Here is a 26,226-nt window from a genome sequence, read left to right on the forward strand (position 1 = left end):
CAATAACCTAAACCCCCCTCACCCACCCCACCCAAGCTAAATGCTAAAAATTAAACCATAAAGCTAAACCCCACAATTAAATGGAAAAAAAATTGAACAACAGTACTCATGCACATGTGCATGCGAATGCACATGCGCATATATCGCATACACATGTGCATCAATATTGTTGTTCAGTTTTTTTAGGTGACGTAATGTGGGGGTTTTTTATAAAAATATATTTTTGTGTGTTTTTAATTTTTTAGGTATTTTTGATTGTGTTCACATTGGTTCTCGCGTTTGTCTCAATAAAGGGTGGTTCGTAACGAATCCTTATCCTATATATCGTGAGGGTTCTAGAGTAACACCAGGTTGAGAGTGAACTGTGTGAACTTATCTGTGCCATTGGATTATATCATCTAGAGATTTTTAAACAATGGCAAGATTGTAATTACAATGTTGTAACTTTCCTTTAAAATAATTGGCAGAAGTGCATTTGCGTCTTTTAAATTGCATTTATTAAACAATATAATCAAAATCCCTAAAATCTTGCTAGTTTCCGTATATATAAGATACACAGCTGTTAGTATATACACATGTGTAAAAGTCTCGTTAGTATTAGTTTATACAAGATACATAGCTGTTAATTTATACACATGTGTACAGTCTCGCTAACTATCAGTTTATACAAGATACACAACTGTTAGTTAATACACATGTGTACAGACTTTTATACATCTGTGTATTATATTCATAAATGGTTACATAGAGGAGGAGTTGAGTAGAAAGTGGGTTTTTCCTAGAAAGTATAGAAAGCAATAAAAATATGACACGTGGCATGGAGGGATTTTAACTAAAAGGGCACTTGTGTAATTTGACATTTTATTTTGTTTTTGGAATTTTATCTCTCATTAACTAACAATGCATAAGATTATGGAAACTGTTTCTCCATGATTTTCTGAATGGTGGTTTCGAAACATAGTAAGACGTGAACGACACAAAAGACGAATTGAACTTACTTAAAATGGGTGATCGAGTAGCATCTGAAGATAACCTGTGTTTTATTGATGTTGTTGGTGCACTTGTGTCTGTACTTTGTCTGTATTCGGTCTGATATAAACGATGTCCTGATTTGTGTTGTAAGTTGACCAAGTCAACCATCCTCCGGTTTGACTTGGACAACAGTTGAGAGATGTTCTGATCGAAGGATAGCCTCGAAGGATACACCTGATCCTTCGAGGTGATCGAAAGATATGGTTCGACCATTAGATCTCGAAGGATGATCCTTCGAGGTCCATGCTGATCTTTCGTGTAACATGTGGTTGACAGATGATCCTTCGGACCATCTGTCGAATCCTTCGAGCAGACTTGCTGAGCTGGGTATATATACCCATGCATGTGTTGAGTGTGAGTTAGTTCTGCCATTTGCACCGAGAGATAGAGAGTCTTCATTGAGAGCATTCTGTCCAGAACTCACACACACACTTAGAGAGTTTATAGAACATTTCTGTAAACATTGAGCTTGTAACCGAACCCTCATTGCATTAATACGACTAGTGTTAATCGGTGAACTTGTGTGTTTGTTTCTCTACTTGCCACTAACTCGGTTTGCTTGCTAGCTTGGATTCCGCACTCGCTAGTAGGTTTGTATAACAAGGTTTAGGTTCGTCATCCACCGGATAGGGACCTACAAGTGGTATCAGAGCCTCGCTCTTTACCTTGTTTAAAACCGGGTTTGTTCAAGTGTTTGGTGTGTTTGAACACTTGGTTTAGCACCCGTTTTTGGTAGTTTTTCTTGCTTGTTTAAACTGAAAAACGGTTTCTAAACCTTTGGGAGTGTTCAAGGTTGGGTTGGGTAACTTGAAAAATTGTTTTTAAGTAACTTGGTATTTCCGGTCAAGTTCCGATCAAGTTTTCCGGTGACTAGTGTGAAGATAAGGTTTTCCTTTTTGGGCAATCTTTTCAAAGTTGGTGGGAAAGTACGTCTGACCATACCTTTTGCCGAAAGTTGACCTTACCAACCTGTCACCTTTTCACCAACCTTTCACATCAGATCAGATTGTGTCAGAGCTCTCGAAAGATATCTTTCGACATCGAAAGATCATCCTTCGATATCTTTCGACCAAGGAGGGCTCGAAAGATTAATATCCTTCGACCCATCCTTCGAAGTCTGAAACATATCCTTCGAGAAAGGAATCATTTCGAAAGATTAGTGTCCGAAAGATTAGGATCCTTCGTATTGGTGAATCTTTTGAGATCTGTTGATCGAAAGATAAGGATTTAACACGAAAGATAAGGATCTTTCAAAAGGGAATCCTTCGTGTTCTTGAGTCTTTCGAGATCATTGTTCGAGAGTCAACAGTAATCCTTCGAGTACTGTTGATCCTTCGAACAAGATTATATCTTTCGATTGTGATCTTTCGATTGTGATCTGTTTATTGTTAACAACTTTCTGTGATTTCAGATCCTTCGACCAAGATCCTTCGGCAGTGTATCCTTCGAATCATTCTTACTTAGCATTTATTTTGCTCATCTATCATGAATCCGAGTTGGTGGGGAAGTCCGGCTCCAGACAGTGGAAAATACATGAATACCAGTCAATCTCCATCATGGGCCGAATCTCCGGTATCTACATCCTCACAAACAAATGCCACTCCAGCTGGTCAATGGGCGTTTGTTTCAAATCAAACTCCGAGTATTCAAAGTCTTCTACTAAGCAAAAGTGAAACCGGAAGTTTGAACAGGCCTCCAAAGTTGATGCATCTTCATGAATATCCAGGATGGGTTGATCGTTTCCATACATACATTCTTGGTCAAAATACAGAGTTGTGGTTACGGTTCATTACGGAATTCGATCAAACTATCGAGGTTGCTGCTTCTTCGACAGCTACATTTGCCGATCTTCCTGATGATCAAAAGAAGACGTATGACTTAGAAAAGAAAGCATACGCTATTCTCACTCAAGCACTGAGCAAGGATATTTATCATCAGTTCGTCAGTTTCAAGACAACGAAGAAGCTGTGGGATGCATTGAAGACAAGAGGAGTAGGTAATGAAGCCACACGTCAACTAAGACGAGATCTACTGAAGAAAGAATTCGATGGCTTCACATGTATGGATAAGGAGTCCTTGGGAGATATGACAAGCCGTTTCTATCATCTGCTTACTGAGCTGACCAACTTTGAAGTCACAACGACTCCAACAGAGGTGGTAAAGAAGTTTGCCGATGCATTGCCTCCTCAATGGAACAACTTCCTGGAAATCTTGAAGTACAACGGAACGTTGAGAACCACAAATATCAACGATTTCGTGCAGCTTCTGGAGAACAAGGATCAGGAAGAAACATTGAAGGCAAAGAGAGTTGCAGTGCCACAGAATCCAGAGATGTATTATGGCACCTCCACTACGTCATCTGCAAAAGCCGGTTCACATGCTCCACTTCAAACGGCGTTTGTCACAAGCACGGATATGTATGGCAATCCAGTGCAAGTTCCTGTAAAGCCGTCTCCAACCACAGATCTGTATGGAAATCCAATACAACCACCTCCTCCTCCTCCTGCTCAACAACCACAATATGCATGTTATGGAGGAACATCATCTGCTGCAGGTCAACAATCAAAGCCAAATACAGTACAGCTTGACACTTCAAGTTTTTCTAAAATCAGTGTAGAAGTAGCTAAGGAACACATGGAGCTGCTTAACACTGTAGTGAGCGCATACTGTGGGTTGATAGAAGGTCAGATTGGAAACATTAATCTGACACAAGAAGATTACAGGCAGATTGATAAGGAAGAGATGGACTTGATGGATATCAAGTGGGCCTTTGCGAGTGCTGTGAGAAGAGCAAAGGATTGGATGGAAAGTACTGGCAGAACCAGCTTGGAAAGTAAGCGAGACACCAAGTATGGGTTCGATAAGCAAGCTGTTAAGTGCTTCAACTGTGGTGAACGGGGCCACTTTAAACGGGAATGTACAAAGCCAGCCCAGCACGGGAATCAAAACCCCTTCAGGAACCAAGGCAACCAGCAGAACAGAAACAATGATCGTACATTGGTGCCTGTCAACAACCAAACCAACCGAGCACTTGCAGTTCAGGTGGATGAAGGTTGTGACTGGTCAATCCAGTTGGGTGGTGATGCTCCTGATGGAACAGCATGTTTTGCTCAGATTGTGAAGGAGCTAGTTCACACCAGTGGTGGAGAATCTTCTGCCAGTGGTGATGAATCGTCTGAAGATGAAGACTCCTCTGGATACAGCAGGAGTGTTGATGAAGAATCATCCAACTCTGGTGATGATCATGTGGGTGAGACATCTAATGTTTCGGATGATATTGACATTGATGAACTCTTGGGGGAAGCTGTAGCAGAAACTCAAAGAAGATCTATTCTGGTGGATCAAGCTGCTTACTCTTCGTCTTCTCTCCATTCAGCCTTTATGGCTAATGTCGACGGTTCATCAAGTCAGGTATGTGTCGATGAACCCACTGCTGTTAATTGTGATGAATGTGCTAGGTTGCATGCTAGATGTGCTGATCTTGAGAAAAGTATGTCTGAGTTGCAAGGCAAACATGATGCTTTACAAGCTAGTTTGTTTGACTTGCAAGACAAACATACTACTGTGAATGAGAATTTGAGTGACTTGCAAAGTAAGCATGACGCTTTGCAAGAGAAATATGATGTGACCTTTCTCCACAATCAGAAATTGACTGTGGATCTCTCAAAATGCACAGAAGCTAACATGTTTTATGAAAACCATGAGAAAGAATTTAAGTCAGTAATTGAAACATTAAAGAAGGATAAAACAGAACTGACTAAAATGGTTTCAAGAAAACAAACTGATATTAATTTGTATATATCTCGCCTTGAGAGTATGCAAAAAGAGATGGCTTGTGTGAAAACCGAAAGTGATGCGATCAAACTCAAGCTAGACAGTTATTTGAGTTCTAGCTATGTGTTAGATCACATCATTGACGTTCAGAAGGAAAAGAGAGATGTCACTTGCATAGGGTACAAGAAGTGTCCACCACTAGTGAGACATAATTATGATGCCATGCCTGATGAAGAGGACAGAGTTTTCTTTGAACCTTCTGTGCCTCTGGATGTTAAGGAGTTTGCTGCAGGACTCGGATACCAAAAGGAAGTATCCTCAGATTCAGATGTGTCAGCAGATACATTTGTGAGTGCTGAACAGAATCAAGATCCTCCAGTTGTGATTGAGGATGCTGATTCGTCTGATGATGAATCTGATGATACTGTCCCAGCAAAGTCTGATGCGGTAGTCAAAAATGAGGACATACCTCTTGAGAATCACATTCTATGTGATCCCCCTGTTCAACCCGCTAAGACTGTTGCAACTGAGTCCTCATCTGCAGGAGAGCCGGAGAGTGTGAATTTGCTGTACACTCTAGTTGGTGATGATAAAATTTACTCAGACAAAGATTTTCCCATTAAGAACGTTAATCAATCCTTAATCTGCAAAGTCTTTGAGAATTCGACGAGTAAGTTCTTGGGAAAGGCAGGACCTAAAGTTACAGTTACACAGTGTCCTCCTATTCCAAAGGCTGAAATTCGAAAACAATTTGGCAACAAGAAATTACCAACAGTGACAACACAGCAAAATCACACCAAACCCAAAGGTAAAGCACCGGCTCAAACTAACAAGAAGCCGAACCAAAAGAAGAAGAAAAATGTTAACTTTGTGAAATCGACGGGAACAGACAAAATTGAAAAGTTTGAAAATCAATCTAACTTAGATTTTGTCAAGAAAGCTATTGTCGAGAAAAGAAATGAACCAAGCAGTTCAAAGCCTAGTACCTCGGGTTCACAAAGTTCAACATCATCGGCTAGACGATCACATGATTCTTCGGGGTTTGTAGAACGAAGATCCTGTTTTGAGTGTGGAACCATTGGGCATATTATTAAAAACAGCCCATATCTTCATAAACAAAAAGGAAAGGTTGATGATCCCCGTGGCAAAACTGACCGTAAGCCAACTGTTTCCACAAAACAAGATCCCCGCCTTGTAAAAGAAAGGGAAAGGAAACAGAAACGCCAACAGGTCAAAAAGATAGAAAAAGCGATTAAAACCGATGCGGTTCAAAAACAATCTGTTGTTGTAAAACCAGACAATTCTAAAACTTCAAATCATCAAGAAGTTAAACTTTTAAAGAAAAACACTGGTGAAACCAAACAGACCTGGAAACCTAAATCGGTTACTGAATCAGGGGGACCATCACAATTCACCAACCATCAAAGACAAGAAGTTATTGTCATTGATGAAAATGGAAGACCCAAGACCACAATGGCTTGGGTCCCCATCTCCAACTAATTCATTTGAGTTCATGTGCAGGGTGCTTCAGGAGGAACTATCAGTAGTCACTGGATTGTTGATAGTGGGGCATCCAGGCACATGACGGGCGACATGAAGCTTCTCTACGACGTTAAATCTATTAGAGGAGGTTATGTTGCTTTTGCTGGAGATAAAGGTGGATACATTACGGGAGAAGGAATGATATCTAACGGGATTGTCAGCTTTGACAAGATCAACTTTGTGCAACAACTTGATCACAATCTTCTTAGTGTTTCTCAAATCTGTGACAAGCAGTTCTCAGTACACTTTGATGCTAATGGCTGTTATGTGCTGAAACCCGGCTTCAAAATTTCAAAAGAATGGATTCTCTTGTCGGCTCCAAGGATAAATGATTTGTACGTCCTTGACATGAGCCAGGCTATTACTACGTCTGCACAAGCAACTTGTTTCGTTTCTAAAGCCACAGAAAAAGACACTATCTCTTGGCACAGACGAATGGGTCACATTCACTTACGCAAAATGAATCATTTGGTTTCAAATGAATTGGTGAATGGTGTTCCTCTCAAAAATTTCCATCTTCAAGACATCTGTGTTTCGTGCCAGAAAGGAAAGCAAACAAAGAAGAAGCACCCTACAAAGAAGATCAACACAGTGGCAGTTCCTCTTGAACGTTTGCACATGGATTTGTTCGGTCCTGTCAAGCACAAGAGTATTCGGGGTGATCAATACTGCCTCGTGGTTACTGATGATTATTCAAGATTTTCTTGGGTTGCGTTCATGGCACACAAGAGTGAAACCTTTGGCATCATCAAAAACTTGATCATTCAGATTGAGAATTTGTATAAGTTAAAGGTTAGGCGGATACGTAGCGACAATGGTACTGAATTTAAAAATCATTCCATGGCGGAGTTCTGCACTTCAAAGGGTATTCTTCATGAGTTTAGTGCAGCTTATACTCCTCAACAGAATGGTGTCGCTGAACGTAAGAACCGCACATTGATCGAGACTGCTAGGACAATGTTGGTAGAGTCACAGTTGCCCATTCCATTCTGGACTGAAGCTGTGGCCTCTGCATGTTACACATTGAACAGAGTCCTTACAGTCAAAAGACACAACAAGACCTGCTTTGAGCTTCTTCAGAAACGGAAACCAGATTTGTCTTATCTAGAACCGTTTGGAGCTCCATGCACAATCATTGATCCTAATGGAAAGTTTGGGGCAAGAGCAATTGATGGATACTTTCTTGGGTATGCCACCCCTAACTTACGAGTCTGGAATCTAGAGACTAAAAGGGTCGAGGAATGGTCTGAGGTCAGAGTACAAAGGCACACCTTGCCAGTCAAAAATCCGGGTCAACCTTGGATGTTTGAGTACGATGACTTCTTCAATTCGATCAATGTTGAAACCGTTGAAGAAAATGCTGCGGCTAGGATGTTTTTCGAGAGTGACAATGCAACAGTTTCACCGGTGGTTCGTCCAATTCTTGTGAATCAAGAACCATCTTCTTCGGTGAACAACAATACTCTCAACAATGAGGATTTTCATGATGCAAACGAATTGAACGAATCTTCAGAGGATGATGAATTTCTAGATGCAGATCAGGAAGCTCCTACAACAGCAGTTCATGGTACTTCAGAGGGTACTCCTCCAGTGGATACACATAGAGCAGCTGAGGCTACTGCATCATCCTCTTCGTCAATTCCGGGTCTTGAATTGGTTGTTGATCTTAATCTTAACAACCTGGGTATAAATGTTCCAGTTCCAGATAATCCAGAAACAAGGATTCATAATACCCATCCTCAACAAAACATCATTGGAAATGTGCAAAGTGGCGTACAAACAAGAAACATGTTGCGAAACAACAACAATGCAGGCTTGTATGCAGCTATTCGAGAATCCGGGCAACAAAACGATTGGTCCTTCGCGTGTTATGTCTCACAAGAAGAACCAAGAACGTGGAAAGAAGCCTTGAAGGATAATGCATGGGTTGAAGCAATGCAGGAAGAACTGCAACAATTCCAGAAGCTGGGTGTCTGGAAATTAGTAGAGAAACCTGCTGGATACAAGAAGATTGGTACCCGTTGGGTTTTCAAATGCAAAAAGGATGACCGCGGAGTTGTTATCCGAAACAAAGCTCGTTTAGTCGTTCAGGGTTTTCGTCAGATTGAAGGGATCGACTACAACGAAGTCTATGCACCTGTTGCACGTCTCGAAGCAATTCGAATCTTTCTAGCCTATGCGTCCTTCAAAGGATTCAAGGTCTATCAGATGGACGTGAAAAGTGCATTTTTACACGGTGTGGTTGAAGAAGAGGTGTACGTCGAACAGCCTCCAGGTTTTGAAGATCCTATCCATCCCGATCGGGTTTGGTTGCTCAACAAAGCTCTTTATGGTCTTCATCAAGCACCACGAGCTTGGTATGCAACCTTATCACACTATCTGCTGGAGAACGGTTTTCGTAGAGGTCTTATCGACTGTACTCTTTTCATCAAAGAACAAGATGGAGATCTTCTTCTGGTACAGGTATACGTTGATGACATTATTTTTGGTTCTACTAATGATGTCTTGTGTAGGGAATTCGAGCGCATTATGCAGGATAAATTCGAGATGAGTGCTATGGGGGAAATGACCTTCTTCTTGGGCCTACAAGTACAACAAACGGAGTCTGGGATATTCATCCATCAGACTAAATATGTTGGCGACATCTTGAGCCGGTTCCAGATGTCTGATGCAACGCCCATTGGTACCCCATTGCCAACTAATCACGGAATTACTCCAGACTTGAAGGGAGAAGCTGTTAGCCCTTCAATCTATCGCGCTATGATCGGATCTCTTATGTACCTCACAGCATCAAGGCCAGACATAATGTACCCGACGTGCCTGCTTGCCAGATATCAAGTCAACCCGAAGGCCTCACATCTTGCTGCTGTTAAAAGGATTTTTCGTTATTTGAAGGCGTACCCTGACACCGGTCTGTGGTACCCTAGGGATAATAACTTTGAATTGGTAGCTTTCAGTGATTCTGATTTTGGCGGATGCAAAATCGACGGCAAATCAACAACGGCTGGATGTCAGTTTTTAGGAAATCGCCTAGTTACATGGCAGTGCAAGAAGCAGACGTGTGTAGCTACATCAACATGCGAAGCTGAATACATTGCTGCCTCAAGTTGTTGCTCCCAAGTTCTTTGGATCCAACAACAAATGCGGGACTACGGTTTTGAATTCCTAACTACTCCTATTTACGTTGATAATTCTGCTGCTTTAGATATCACTAGAAATCCTGTGCAGCATTCAAAGACCAAACACATCGAAATCAAATATCACTTCATACGTGATTGCTTTGAGAAAAGGCTAATCGATGTTGTTAAGGTCCACACCGATGACCAACGTGCCGACTTATTTACCAAAGCATTTGACAAATCAAGATTTGACTTTTTATTATTGGTAAACGGCATTAAAGTCAAGCAAGAGTAAAACCAACATCGGAAAATCATTTTTGTACATATCTTTGTGTGTTTTTAAATTTATCTTAGTTTGTTGATTTTAGGGGGAGTAAATCCAAAAATCTGAAAATCCAAAAACATCGAAAAATTTCAAAAACTCAAAAACAATAGAAAATCAAAAATGAGTTTCCTGGAGAGCAAAAGAGAAAATGATAGTACATCAGTGGTCTATCCTAACCTCTTTAAACCTTAAATGAAAAACGATAAGCAGCTCTATATAAGATGTATCGGTAGGCTCACAATCATTTTAAAGTGTGCAGGGTGATATAAATCTTAATCGACTGAAGACCAGGTGGGAACCATTCATTGGCATATGGTCTTAGTACCGAAATTTCGTTTGATAGATTGCCGAGGTTCTGAGATATTCGGTCTTTATGCTGCTTATCATCTGGGTATCATGGTTGTATCTTTTACCGAAAAATAACGGGGATGCAAGTCTAGATCTTCCATGATACCATACATACGTGTACATATTGCATACGACCTCAATAAGTGATAAACAATCACATGTCCAATTCAAATAAGTGATAAAAATATCACATTTATCCGGGTGCCAAGTTCGTCTCTCTGCTGTACGGAAGTACTGACCTGTTCACGGACTTGCACCTGTGCCCTCATGCATACGAAAATCAAGTTCCTCATCAATAAGTGATTATATCACATAGGGCTTGTTTTCAATTCAAAATAAGTGAGTATCTCACAATTTATACGGTCAAACAGATGATAATCGGTATACTCACCGGTAAGATGAACTCTCGTGCATACCTTGATACGGGAATGTGTCGTGATGTGGATGAACACCGGTCGGTAAGTATAAATCATACATTAACGTATCCTCTAAACATGATTACATCTGATAAGTTGAGCTTAAGTGGACAACAATACCGATAATTGTTATAGGATGCTTATCTTAATGTTAACTAACTGAACAACAAGAGTGTTTTGGCATGACCGTACACTGATATGATTCTCTTACCCTCGAAACTCGCAAAAAGAATGTTTGTATATATTTATTTATTTACTGCTTAATTTTTATTGTTTTTCTTTTAAACAGTTTCGTCGTTTGGTGCATATCAGCACGACATTAGCGGTGATGTCGTTTGATAACACTCAAAGGATTTTAAATTGTTGTCTTTTAATTTCAAAAATCCCAAAAAGATTTTAGGTGTGTTTTAATTTAAACTTTATAAAAGCCAAAAAGATTTTATTTCTATTTTAATTTCGATCGTACGATGTTGGAACTCGAGTCTTCGTTGCCTGAAACCTGAACGAAAACCGAAATGACTAAATCTTCATAAACGGTCGAAATTTGCATGTTTTGAAAGTTAAAGACTTAAATTGACAAATTTATTAAACTTTCAAACTGTCGGACGGTGTTTGATTATGACATGGTCATTCGTGTGTCATTTGTTTATACTATATTCCAAGCAGTTGTTCTCATTACGCGTTTAGATTTCTTGCATGTGCAGATTCTAAAGGCTGGGAGAACATAGTCGATGACAAGCTCTGGAATGAAGACACGACGAGAAGGCGCTCAAGTGATGAAAATGATCGAGTTGCCGCTGCCCATCATCAACACCACAAGGATCTTACTTCATAAAGTTAAAGTATTTCACGAGCATAACTCAAGGGGGAGCTTATGTTAAGGGGGAGTTTGTCAACACACTTCCTACATGATACGGGTAGTTTGTTGATACACTTTCTACTTTCAAGACGTGAAGACTTTGAAGATCCTCCGACATTGAAGACATGATAGGACATCAGAGTCTTGAAGACCTGAAGACCAAAGACCGTCGAAGTTCAAGACGAGTCTACACTTTTGGAAGAACAAGACAAAGCTTAGAGATCAAAGACAAAGCTACAGCCAAGGGGGAGTTTGTTGGTGCACTTGTGTCTGTACTTTGTCTGTATTCGGTCTGATATAAACGATGTCCTGATTTGTGTTGTAAGTTGACCAAGTCAACCATCCTCCGGTTTGACTTGGACAACAGTTGAGAGATGTTCTGATCGAAGGATAGCCTCGAAGGATACACCTGATCCTTCGAGGTGATCGAAAGATATGGTTCGACCATTAGATCTCGAAGGATGATCCTTCGAGGTCCATGCTGATCTTTCGTGTAACATGTGGTCGACAGATGATCCTTCGGACCATCTGTCGAATCCTTCGAGCAGACTTGCTGAGCTGGGTATATATACCCATGCATGTGTTGAGTGTGAGTTAGTTCTGCCATTTGCACCGAGAGATAGAGAGTCTTCATTGAGAGCATTCTGTCCAGAACTCACACACACACTTAGAGAGTTTATAGAACATTTCTGTAAACATTGAGCTTGTAACCGAACCCTCATTGCATTAATACGACTAGTGTTAATCGGTGAACTTGTGTGTTTGTTTCTCTACTTGCCACTAACTCGGTTTGCTTGCTAGCTTGGATTCCGCACTCGCTAGTAGGTTTGTATAACAAGGTTTAGGTTCGTCATCCACCGGATAGGGACCTACAGATGTCGATGTTCTCATCTACCCATCGGGCCAACGTTGCAAGCGCCCTTTTGTATACATCAAGAACCTTGAGCCTCGGGTACACATGATCACCTTGTTGGTAATAATTTTCTCTGTAAATAAAAAAAAAGTAGCAGATTAATACAGTTATGTTTTAGAAGGAGGATTTCTTGACGCTGTGTTTTACCATTCATGCTGGTCATGATGGAGGATTTCTTGACATTGTGTTTTAACAGCAAGCAGATTAATACCGTTGTGTTTTAGCATTCATGCTGGTAATGCTGGAGGATTTCTTGAAACTGTGTTTTACCATTCATGCTGGTACGATGTGTGACATTTGTCATGATGTGTTTTCTTGATGTTGTGTTTCTTCATGAAGGATAGAAGGAAGGGAGAGAGAAGAGAGAAAGGGAGAGAGAGAGAGAGAGAGAGAGAGAGAGAGAAAATCGCAAGAAATGTGGGGTGGTTTATGGAATGACAGTTATTTCCATATTTAAAACAAGCTAAATGACATATCTACCCCTGATTAATTAAATAATCCCATTATAATCATGAACTATCTTCACCATTCTAAAATTTAAATACAAACTAATGATATGTAGAAAAAAAAACCGGTTTAAATCATAAAACCGCCAAAATCGAACTATTAAACCACCAAATCAGCCAGTCCAGCTGATCGAGACCGAGGCCACACATCCGTATCAACAGACAGAAATATGAAAAATAAATTTATAATCAACTGACGTATCAACAGACAGAAATATGACAAATAATTTTATAAACAACCGACATAAATATGACAAAATCGAACTATTAAAGCCAAATCAGCCAGTCAAGAGCAGTGATGAGGCCTGGACAAGGTCTTGACCATGTAATTTAGAAAATGCTTCGCAAGCCCATGGAATATGGCCATCTGCCAGCACCCTACAGGCATTATCATAAACAAACAACTTTTAATGATCGCGTTTGCTATTGTTGTTTTCTTTATTTTAGGAGATAAAAGGACGATTAAACCATTGCTTTCTCACAAATGAGTTCCACAGATGCATCATCTGTTTCTCATCTTTAGAAACATCAACGAAGTCGAGATCTGATAAACATGAAAGATTATGTTAGCATCTCAGCAGCAAATTTCATTAGAGCAGCACACGACCCATGATTGTAAATATCATAAATATGAGGTCAGAGAAAAACATGACACACCCTTCAGTCCTCAAGACCAGCAACATCGTCATCAACTTCATCTTCGCTGTCCCGCTGATCAGCAAACAATTGTTCCGATGCCATTGTCTTTTACAAAACACAAATAAAATGTAAGAGATAAATACATTGTTTATGGTGAATGCAAAACATCTTTTACCAACAGAAAGAAAGAAAACACAAAACAAAACTAAAAGCCTAGATTAAAGCTAACAAAGATGATAAGAGAGGACTATATTTGATAAAGGAAAAATAAAATAGAAGTTATTAGTAGCAAGCGGAACCTGAGCTCTATGAGAGTGAAAGAACTGCCGCTTCTGCGACAGGGAATAGATAAAATCACCAAGACGCAAAAGAAGCGATAAATGGCTACGAATTTGAAATACACCGTTCCTACATTATTCACAATCGTTTCACATTTAATGGTAAATAAAAATTAAAATGGTATTATAAACTGGTTAGAGATGTAAGGTTGATTATATCACTCTCACAAATCACTCTTAAATACAAAATATGAATAAAAAAATGTCTCATCTAGAGCATGAACATTATGCATGTGATTATTGATGATATTTGGACAAGATATACCTGCACTTGCATCCATCGCATTGCACTATAAATAGATCTGGATTGTATGGCATTTCACACTCGCAATACCTTCATATCATGTATATAACCAATTATTTCATAAATCTTGTCAGGTAACAAAATGAAGTGATTAAGATTATAAGAACTATAAATTAAAAGCAACAAGACTTATTTCAAAAATTATCAAACAAAAGTGAATACATGTAGTCAGTAGTTGACAGAATCAAATTACTCACACGACAACAAAAACATCGACATGACATTTTTTAACATAGTTGTATTCAAATCGGCAAAAATAATCATCAACACCGACACGCTTTAGGTTCATGTAGTTCTCCAAGGAATAAACAACATACTTCCCTTGGATGGTATGAATGCTCTGCACCTCATAGTGATTAGATAAAAACACCTCCTTTATACCATGAAAGCTTTTCCTCCCTTGCTCTGTCTCCTCAGGCAGGTAATACCACCGAATCAGAGCCATTTTGTGACAACCCGAACCGTCAAGGTTTGTGACTGTTAGTTTTGTGACCCGGATTTCCTCTTTATTCCTTTTGTTACGTTAGTCATTAAACTTTTGTGCTAGAAAACTTGTTAGAAACTTTTAAGTATTAACAAGGAGATTTAGTTGCGTGTTTGGGCCAACCGTATTTGGGACGCCCACACACGGTATGCATCTGGGCCGCGACCTTTCCCCATACTACCCTCCTTCTCTTGTTTATAAACCCACCGGCCCACATAGGTTATGTTAGGCCGATCGCACAAGTGCAAAGCCCAAAACATTGTTGTGGATATATACGATCATATTAGCTACGTAGTTGGTTTTTGAAAACTATAACCCTAGAGCTTCTGGTCGAGCGACGGCAGATTCCCCTCCCCTTTGTCGAAGTCTCTTACTCTTAGAAATCAACCTTCGTGTCTAGCATTTATCAATCTTCTGGTTAGTTCAGTTATGTTATTTCAATTCTGGATTCATTGTGTTTATTTTATGTGGATAAACATATAGATATTCAATTCTTGATTTACGGTTAATTCTTGTTAAATATATGGTTATTGTAAATGACAATCATGATGAATGTTAAATGATTAGGGTGCATGTGGTGTGTTGAATTGGTAGTAATGTTTGTCAGATCCACTAAGTGGGTAGGTCCAATAAGCAATAGAATTCACATAATTGTTGCCAAGCTTACACGTGATGGTCTGATGACCATGTGAATGTATTAATTGATGAGAATGATCATGATGATTTGTAGGGATATACGTGTAAGCGAACATTAATTATGATTATAACTAGATTTGATATTGTTATCATTATATGACTAATGCATGGGGTTGTTACGTACATGACACGAGTAGGGGACAGTAATGATGGTTTATGTGGTATTATGTGGTTTATGATGGAATGGTAACGCACGGGCTCTAAACAAATAAGTGTTGAATGTAGTTTAGGTGGGTTGAATAATAGAGGATAATAGATGAGTTGCATGATGTGATTTCTTGTTAGAATTGCATGATTTAGGTGATGTTGGGTCACTGTTTGAGCATTCAACGCATGATAGGGATTGTTGGTTTGGACTGAATACCTTAACGTGTCATATGCTTATTATCTGGGCTGATGTTTGGTATTGGATTGTTAGAAAGTATTGGATTAGCTTATTAGTTGGGCCACATGTAACTACTGAACACACACATATAACCTGAGTTGTGGTTCTCGGCCACAACCGAGCCAGTTCGCAGTTGGGTCGCGACAACAACACGAGGCCACGAGGTTCCTATGCACACAACCCAGCTGGGCCGTAGCCAACTGGGCAACGTAACTGGACTTGGGCCAGCAATGTTGGGCCGAGAAGGACTGCCAAGGCAGTGTTTGTGCCTAATATTATTTGGTGGTCAATGAACGATTGTTGTGTTAATAACTGTGGTGCATACATGTCTTGTTATTTGGGTCAAACATGTTTAATAACTGAATTGAATAGAGGACTACTAGATTATGTATGAATGCGTAAAACATGCTTGAGTGATTACATGTTAAGCATCTGGTTGATACGCGAGGTGTATGAATAAACTGTTGTGAAATGGACTATATGTGTGCCTTATGTGAACGGTGATTATACTTGATGTGAACCTTGAATACGTCAATTTAGTTGTACGTAAAAATGCATGAAAAACTGACTATTATCGGTAACCCTTTTAGGATGTGGTTGTTCAACTGTTAATCGAGTAAATAATCAAACCGAGCAAACCAAGGTGAGTTCACTGCACTTTTCTAAGCATGCGTCCCGGTGGTTTGGGACATCTGGTAAACGTTTCTGAAGAGAATGCTGGGTAAACTGTTTAATTGGGATGTTGGTTATTGAACACAGTATAAATCATGTAAGACCCCGTACATCTACCGTGTTGCTGAAGAAGCAACGAGGTATTTAGTTGATAGCGCTATTAGGTTTGGCACCCTCACACCGGGCCGAAAGGACGGGCGTGAACTAATTACCTGGACTTCATGACCAATGCCTGGTTAGAGGCATTGGGGTTGGGCATTCTCATCGTGTATATATAAGACCCCTTACATCTATTCAAGGTTGTTTGATACCTTGACCTCATGACCAATGCCTAAATGGAGGCATTGGGGTTGGGCATTCACATCTAGTCGCCATATACGGTAATCGAGTAATAACAACATCAAATCAAATCATTGAACTGTCTTATACATATATCTGGTAACTAAACGCGTTAACAAAACTTTGAACTCACCAGCGTCGTCTGACACACTTGTCTGCATGCTTGCAGGTCTATAGGCTTATATCATTTGGAACTTGCTGTCTGGGAGGCTGGAGTGGTCATGGGTCGAGATACATGGAATCCTAATACAAGCTTAACGGATTATGTACACATGCTTTACAAAACACTTAACAAATGAATTATGCTTCCGCTGTATACAATGAATGACATGTGACGTTTGTAACACTTTATGTTAATGAATGAAAGTTTTATTTAAATATATTTATGAGTTCGACGTGATTGGTGGCTTGGATCCTGGCACGTCACACGCCTCGCGGAGGTTTCCGCATGTGGTATTTTGGGGGTGTGACACATTTGATGTTCAATACCCAACAACTCTACTCGAGCAACAAGAGTGGATGGCTTAGGGTCATCAGACCTTATACGCATGTAATCACTGACTGTACATACAAACAAATCAACAACACCGTCAAGTCTCACCAAAAGTAGTCTTTTAACCTAATATTAGAATGTATAACAATAAAAAAAGTTCCACATCATTAACTTTAAGGTTATACAATCATAATAATTGGACTTTGAGTGTTTGCATGATATGCGTACACTATAAAACAATAAAAAGAAGTTCCACATCATTTAACTTTTAGTTTATGCAATCATAATGGCTAGATAATGAGTGTTGCATGATATGCATACATTGCACGATGTAAAATAGACATGTCATACCTTTGATTATTATGTTGGTACTGTTGATGGTGTAGGAATTTACATTCTGGGCCATTATTGATAATAAATTTGAGAAATACTGCAAAACTTTTTGAACCTGAAACGGAAAAAGAAGAAGAAAATGACCAAAAGAGAAAAATGTGAGAGATCGCTAAGAAAAATAGGTGAATTTGAGAAAGAAAAGTAGCAATTGGGTTTTAGCCAAAAGTCTGTAATAAAGGGTGAATGAATAGATGCATTTTAAAAGGGGTGGGTGATGAATATACAATGAATAGGATTTTATGGCAAACATTAAATGGTACGTAAAAACATGTTTATTTTTATTTGTATACGGGAAAATTACCATAGAACACTTAATTGCTGCGAGAAAAGGAAATCTATATCATTTATATTTTTTCAATAGTTCATAGTTTTTGAACTTTAGGCTTTTGCATACATATGTGTTAAGGGTGAATGAGTGGATACGTTTTAATTGGGGTGGGTGATGAATCTATCGTTAAATGGATTTATGGCACGACACTAAACATATATATATATATAGTGGAGAGTTCAAATAAGAAGAAAAATTTTGTAAGAATAAAAAGAATAAGTTTTAAACCAATACAAATACTCCATTTTACTTCATTTAATATGTGTATTTAATGTTATTAATAAGGGCATATAGGTAAATTTCTAATTGTAATTAATTAGCTAACTAATGTTATTAATAAGGACATATAGGTAAATTCTTAAATGTGTATGATAAATTTAGATATGCGTAGAGCAAATTTCGATAAGTGTAAGATATATATAGGATAAATTTTGAAAATGTGTAGGATAAAATGTTTTTTGCTTTATTAATGAGAGATAACATAACTAATGGGAGGAGTTATAAACTATTTAATGTTTTACCATTATACCCTTTCTTCTTTTTCTTCTCATATTAAATTTCTTCTCAAATGAACTTTCCCCTATATATATATATATATATATATATATATATATATATATATATATATATATATGCTAGAACATTTACTAAAGTCAAGAAAAGCTAAAGATCATCATGGAACAAATATAATACAACGGGAGGTTATTATCCCATTCAATTGATTTGAAAATCCCCACTCAAAAGTGTAACCACTATACGACCATCAAATTATGGTCTACAAAAGCATGGTGGTTTGTGTTCTTACCAAAAGGTCTCTAACACATTTTGTATATATTTTGGTTAGAAGGTTACATATATTGGTGAAAACATTCAATGAGCATTAAATGTTTAACTAAATTCTTTGAATATTATCAAAGGGAACCTGCACAGTAGAGTGTGCAATTTCGTTACAATAATATAATTTAATTATAGTTCAAAAAATGAGAAAAAAAGTTGAAGGTGTCGGTTATTAGGACATTATTTTTCCGCTATCTTGAAGGGAAGAAGATGATCGATCTTGAGGTTAGAATGGTGGAGAATTATATTTCAAACATTTCACTTTATAACCAATATATCGTATCATCTTACTCTATCGCGTCTTATTATCTCGCGTATTAAATTTCAAGCTTTCACTTTAAAACTCATTATATCGTATGTCTTAATATCTCGTGTCTTAATATCATGTAAAAATTACCTTTCTATCTCAAAAAGCTGTATTTTAATATAATAATAACGAAATATCCATTTAGGTATAGCCTAGTGGTGTTGGTGAATTAGATAAGGATTGAGGTAATAGGAGGCTATGGGTTCAATCCCTATAGTGTGCAAGTTTAGCCATTAAAAAAAATTATAAGGAAATAGACTTAGATAATTGATTAATAGCCCGACTTCATTAAATTTCAATCTATTTAATTGGTAGTTGAATTAATGACTTGTTTTAAATTTGTCTTAACATGAGTATATATTTATTGTTTTACCCATCTAAAATACATTAGTATATATATATATATATATATATATATATATATATATATATATATATATATATATATATATATATATATATACATATATAACACTAATTGTTGCAAGAAGAAAAATCTATATCATTTCATTTTATTCAAAGGTTTGTAATTTTTGAATTTTATACTTTTGCATACATATGTGTAACTTATGGATACAAGAAAAAATCAAAATTAATATTTCATATCTTTTTATTTTATTTTATACTATACACTTACACTTGTAAGTTATTTGGTAAGATTAATCACACAAATTTCTATATTCTGTCATACTAAATGAACAATCAAACTAGTTGTTTATATATATAAGGGATGGATCTGTTGAAAACTCATTTGAGTTGAAAACCCCACCAACACTGATTTTTTTTAAAAAAAATTTACCATGTTTATTCGATTTAATTTTTTTAAATTTTGAACCTCAAACCAAACATCAAACAAAATCAAACTAAATTAAGAATATATATAACAAACCAAATTCAACCAAATTGAACGAAAGTACTTTTTTCCCCATGTGTGTGTATATATATATATATATATATATATATATATATAGTGAAAGTCTAAAACACAATATCCCTTAACGTACATTACGTACGAGATGAAATTATAACATGCGTAAATAGTTGTTTAACACGCGTGATTATTTCATGCTTGATTATGGTTTGTCAACATGCGTGATTTGGGTTTTTGAGTTTTAAAACGTGCGTAATTTCATCTGGTACGCATCGTAAGTTAAGGAATATTGTACGTTAACCCACCCCTATATATGTATAGGGTGGGGTTATAGAGTGAACACTAATGTATTTGTGAACAGAGTAAACAAATCCTAGCCATTGATTTACACTTGTGTATACACTTGTATTTTTGATAATCAAGGACAAGGATTAGTTCATTAGTGTTAACTAATTATATATATATATATATATATATATACATACATATACATATATATATATATATATATATATATATATATATATATATATATATATATATATATATATATAGGAATGGGTTAAAATGAGAACCACTACGAGTTGCGAGAACCGTGAGAACTTTTTGATCCGGCGCGAGTTGGGCCAAAACTTTTTTGCACAAACGTAGATGAAAACATTATAAACACATCTGTAAAAAAAGTAATAAAAATTGTCGAGTCACTAGTTTTGACTGATTCAAGTTTTTTTACGCCTATCAACTATAAAATTTTACACCAGCGCGTAAAAAAAAATTGTATCAGTCAAAACTAACGCCTCGACTATTTTTTTTTACTTTTTTGACAGATGTGTTTATCATCTACGTTTGTGCAAAAAAAATTTGGCCCAACTCGCGTCGGATCAAAAAGTTCTCACGGTTCTCGCAACTCGTAGTGGTTTTCATTTGAACCGAATCCTATATATATATATATATAATATATATATATATATATATATATATATATATATATATATATAGATAGATAGATAGATAGATAGAAAAGTATATCGTACATTACGGCTTAACGTACTTCACGTACAACAACGTGCGTGATTTGTTCTATAACATGCGTGATTAATGTTTTCAGTATGCGTGATTATTGTGTTTCAACATGCGTGATTTTGGATTTTTGAATTATAACATGTGTGATTTTAAAATGAACGTGCGTAATTACCTGTCGTACGTGATGTAAGTTAAGCCGTAATGTACGTTAACCTTCCTCTATATATATATATGTACGTACGTATGTATGTATGTATGTATGTATGTATGTATATATGAAAGATGTAGTTAGCTACATCTATTTGAATCATGAACATTCTTCATCATTTTAAATTTTAAATACAAACTATGATATGTAGAAAAAAAACTGGTTTAAATCGTAAAACTGCCAAAATCGAACTTTTAAACTGCAAAATCAGCCAGTCCAGCTGAACAAAACCAAGGCCACACCTCCGAATCAATAGACAGAAATATGATCTATAAATAAATTTATGATCCACTGAAATAAAAGGGTATGTACCAGAGCAGTGGTGCGGCCTGGACAAGGTCTTGACAATGTTGCTTTGAAAACGCTTCGCATGCCCACGAAATATGGCCATCCGCCAGCACCCTAGCATTATCATTAACAAACAACTTTTAACGATCACGTCTTGCTATTTTTGTTTACTTTAATTTGGGAGATATTAAACTACCATTGCTTTCTCACAAACAAGCTCCACAGATGCTCTGATAAACATGAAAGATTATGTTAGCATTTCAATTTCAAATATCATTAGAGCAACACACGACCCATGATTGTAAATATCATAGGCACTTACAGAGCTCGGTTGCCACTTCTGCAACAGAACTCTGTTGCAATAAATAAAATCACCAAGACAAAAAAGAAGCGATAAATGGCTACGAATTTAAAATACACCATTCCTACATTATTAATTATCGTTTCACATTTAATGGTCAACAAATCTTTAATATATACATGTTCTTAAGACCATCCATATAGTTAAATCTGGTTTTAAATCATCATCCACTAACTTGGATAATCTAAACTAAACAAATATCAATTATTTTTTAATTAATAGGTTTAAAGCTCAGATTTTATTTATGTTTTTGGAGAGGTTTTCGAGAGAACTGAGTGTGATTAAAAGAGTGTATCTTTCAATCAACAGAAATCAAGGTTTATTTACTGTTGGAAGTTTGGTGTGAATGGAAAGTCTCAAGTGGTAAAACCACCTTGTCCCACATTGGTGTGGGAACAAAAGAAAAGGCAATTTATAAGGCAAAAGCTTCTCCAAGCAATTGTAGTCTTATGACATGTTTTACCACAAGTCCTACCCGCGCGTGCGCAGGGGGGGGTGCAAAAATTTGAGTTTCGGAGCTGGAATTTGGTTGAACTCGTGCGTGCCCGCACGTCCTGCGGACACGAATGCAGCTCCGAAAACCCGGGCCCGCGTGAGGCCAGTTTTTGCACAGACTCGTAACTGTTATTCTTCTCGTTTTTAATTATGATCATTCTTTTCAGTTTCTAGACTGTTATGATTTCTTCATTATGTTTCAGTTTTAAAACTGATACAATAATTGCAATAATGACCATTAGTCTGGTCTTTTAATGTGCTGCAATGATGTTGAGAACACAGTTACAATTTTATGGCTATAAAACCGAACCTTTTCGTTCAGTTTAGACACACCGAAATCAACAGTCTCTTCTCTTTCTCTCTACAGCATTCTCCAGTTTTCTTTCAGGCAAGTGTTCAAGTCCGGCAGCGCTCGGTGCTGTTTCGAACCGGCGTACCCTGGGAACAGACGGCGAATCTGTTTAAGTTTGTTAGAAAAATAACCACTGCTTGAAAACCACTGATTGGAAACCACTGATCAATTTGATAAACTACTGATCAGTTTTCAGAATGGAATCTCAGCCGATGACTACTGCTGTTTCTGCTGTCATGACCAGTGCTGTTTCTGCGGTCATGACTTCCGCTGTTTCTGTCACTACCGGTCTGGTTGCACCACTGCCTAATGCAGTTTCGCATGCTGAAAAACCAGAGAAATTCAATGGTGTGAATTTCAAACAGTGGCAGCAAAAGATGTTCTTTTATCTGACCACGCTGAATCTGGCAAGGTTCTTGACTGAACCGAAACCCCATGTTGAGGAAGGGGAGATGGATGCTCAAACTGTGAGCGCGATGCATGCTTGGAATCATTCGGATTTCCTGTGCCGCAACTTTATCTTGAATGGTTTGGTGGACACATTGTATAATGTGTATTGCAAAGCCAAGACTGCCAAAGAATTGTGGGAGTCTTTGGATCGCAAATACAAAACAGAAGATGCGGGCACTAAGAAATTCGTGGTGTCAAAGTTCTTGGACTTTAAAATGATAGACTCAAAAACTGTCATGAGCCAAGTCCAAGAATTGCAGGTTATCCTTCATGATATTCATGCGGAAGGAATGATGCTCAGCGAGACATTCCAAGTTGCTGCAATGATCGAAAAACTGCCACCAAGTTGGGTTGATTTCAAGAACTATCTCAAGCATAAGCGAAAGGAGATGACCATTGAAGATCTTGTTGTTCGTCTTCGGATTGAAGAAGATAACAAAGTGGCCCTAAAAAAGGTTGATGGTTCTGAAACCGTGAAGGCCAATCTTGTTGAACATGGGCAATCTTCAAAGGGAAAAAACAGTGGAAAGGGCGGAAAGAAAAGTCATGGGAAACGCTCCAACCTTGGTCCTAAGGGGGGAGTTGGGAAAAAGAAGTTCCTTGGAACTTGTTACAATTGTCAAAAGCAAGGCCACAAGGCTAGCGAATGCAAGCTTCCCAAGAAGAAGGAAAATGCTCAACAAGTGAACATGGTAGATTAAGTCGATAAGCTTGTTGCCATGGTCACGGACCTCTCGATTTTGGTCACGGAAGTGAACATGGTTGGGCAAAATAACAAGGATTGGTGGGTCGATACGGGGGCTACTCGACATGTGTGCTTTGACAAAAGCCTTTTCAACACCTTCAAGGAGGTGACTAATGGAGAAAAGGTTTTCATGGGAAATTCTGCCACGGCAGAAATAAAAGGCGAGGGTAACGTGGTTTTGAAGATGACTTCGGGAAAGGAACTCACTTTGTCCAATGTGTTGTATGTTCCCGAAATTCGTAAGAACCTTGTGTCGGGATGGCAGTTGAACAAGTTTGGTTTCAAAATGGTAATTGAGTCGGATAAGGTCGTGTTGACCAAAAATGGTGTTTATGTTGGTAAGGGCTATGCCCTCAATGGAATGTTTAAACTGAATGTAATTGTCGTGAATGCAATGAAAGAAAACACTACTAGTTCTACTTATTTGATTGAGTCTTCAAATTTATGGCATGGTAGACTAGGTCACGTAAATTATAATTCCATTCGTCGTTTAATCAAACTTGATTGCATACCAACATTCGATATCGACTCAATTAATAAATGTGAAACTTGCGTAGAAGCAAAACAAACGAAATCGTCATTCAAAAAGGTGGAACGATTCACCGAACCCCTCGAGATGATCCACACGGATGTGTGTGATCTAAAAGCAATTCCTACTCGTGGTGGGAACAAGTACTTCATCACGTTCATTGATGATAGTACAAGGTATTGCTATGTGTACTTACTTAAGAGTAAGGACGAGGCTATTGACAAGTTTATCTTGTTTAAAGCCGAAGTTGAGAATCAACTAAATCGGAAAATCAAAATTGTAAGGAGCGACCGAGGAGGTGAATATGTTTCACCTTTTATTGACGTATGTGCAAAAAGTGGAATCATCCACGAACTCACAGCTCCTTACTCCCCTCAATCAAATGGCATAGCGGAACGAAAAAATCGTACCTTGAAAGAAATGATGAATGCCATGATGATAAGCTCCGGTGTAAACCAAAACATGTGGGGGGAAGCAATCTTATCGGCAAATTATGTGTTGAACATGATACCCAATAAGAAAAAGGATGTAACGCCATACGAATTATGGACGGGAAAGAAAGCACCATATAAATCCTTGAAAGTGTGGGGGTGTCTAGCTAAGGTGGTGGTCACACCACCTAAGCGGCTACTAATAGGTCCCAAAACGGTGGATTGTGTATTTATAGGATACACCCGTCCTTATGGTCCTTATCGTTTTCTTGTGCATGATTCTAAAAATCCTGGAATATGCAAAGGCACCATAATTGAATCTAAGGATGCATCATGGTTTGAACATGTGTTCCCATGCTTAGATAAAAGTGAACCGAGTTCTTCTAGACCGGTTGAGGAAATTGTTCCCGAGGGAGAAGTTGAAAACGATGAACCTCGAGAACAATCTAAGACCGAGGAAGTTCAAATCAGGAAAAGTAAAAGTAAACGACAAAGGACTGAAAAATCCTTTGGACCTGAGTTTCTTACCTATATGATAGAAGATGAACCTCAAACGTACCAACAAGCGGTACATTCCTCAGAAGGACCTCAGTGGAGGGAGGCAATCAAAAGTGAGATAGACTCTATCTTACAGAACCATACCTGGGAACTAGTGGACCTTCCTCAAGGATGTAAACCACTAGGATATCGATGGATCTTCAAGAAGAAGATGAAACCAGATGGAACCATCGATAAGTACAAAGCAAGGTTGGTGATCAAAGGATATAAACAACGAGAAGGTTTAGATTACTTTGATACATATTCGCCAGTTACGCGAATAACATCCATCAGGATGGTGCTTGCCATTTCCGCCATTAGAAATTTGGAAGTTCACCAAATGGATGTGAAAACAGCTTTCTTGAATGGGATTCTCGAGGAAGAAATCTACATGGAGCAACCCGAAGGCTTCACAGCTATTGGGCAAGAAAAGAAAGTGTGTAAACTTGTGAAATCCTTGTATGGATTGAAACAAGCTCCAAAACAATGGCATCAAAAGTTTGATCATGTCATGCTTGATGCTGGGTTCAAAATCAATGAATGGGACAAGTGTGTGTATGTGAAGGACACATCTGATGGATATGTCATTTTGTGTCTATATGTAGATGATATGCTCATTGCTGGAAGCGATGACAAAATCATAAAATCTACAAAGAACATGCTAAAAGCAAGATTTGACATGAAAGACATGGGTCTGGCGGATGTGATTTTGGGGGTCAAAATCACGCGAACCCAAAATGGACTCGTTTTAAGTCAATCCCACTATGTGGACAAAATTCTTGAGAAGTTCAATGCAAATGACTCTAATGAAGCTAGAACTCCACTTGACACAAGTCAACATCTAGCCAAGAATAGAGGTGAACCCGTAAACCAGTTGGAATACTCAA

At 38.0% G+C, this 26,226-nt stretch overlaps 1 protein-coding gene across 1 annotated transcript; it reads right to left on the reverse strand.

The window, feature by feature from the left end:
• Positions 1-13,494: 13,494 nt before the first annotated feature.
• On the reverse strand, positions 13,495-14,560 carry LOC118480955 (chromatin remodeling protein EBS-like). Its single transcript, XM_035975980.1, has 4 exons — positions 14,313-14,560; positions 14,077-14,145; positions 13,773-13,881; positions 13,495-13,578 (listed from the first exon to the last, which is right to left on the reverse strand). Exons 1-4 carry the CDS (start codon positions 14,558-14,560, stop codon positions 13,495-13,497), a joined length of 510 nt encoding a protein of 169 aa, XP_035831873.1.
• Positions 14,561-26,226: the final 11,666 nt, after the last annotated feature.

This window comes from Helianthus annuus, chromosome 8 (assembly GCF_002127325.2).
Source record: "Helianthus annuus cultivar XRQ/B chromosome 8, HanXRQr2.0-SUNRISE, whole genome shotgun sequence".
NCBI lineage: Eukaryota > Viridiplantae > Streptophyta > Magnoliopsida > Asterales > Asteraceae > Helianthus > Helianthus annuus.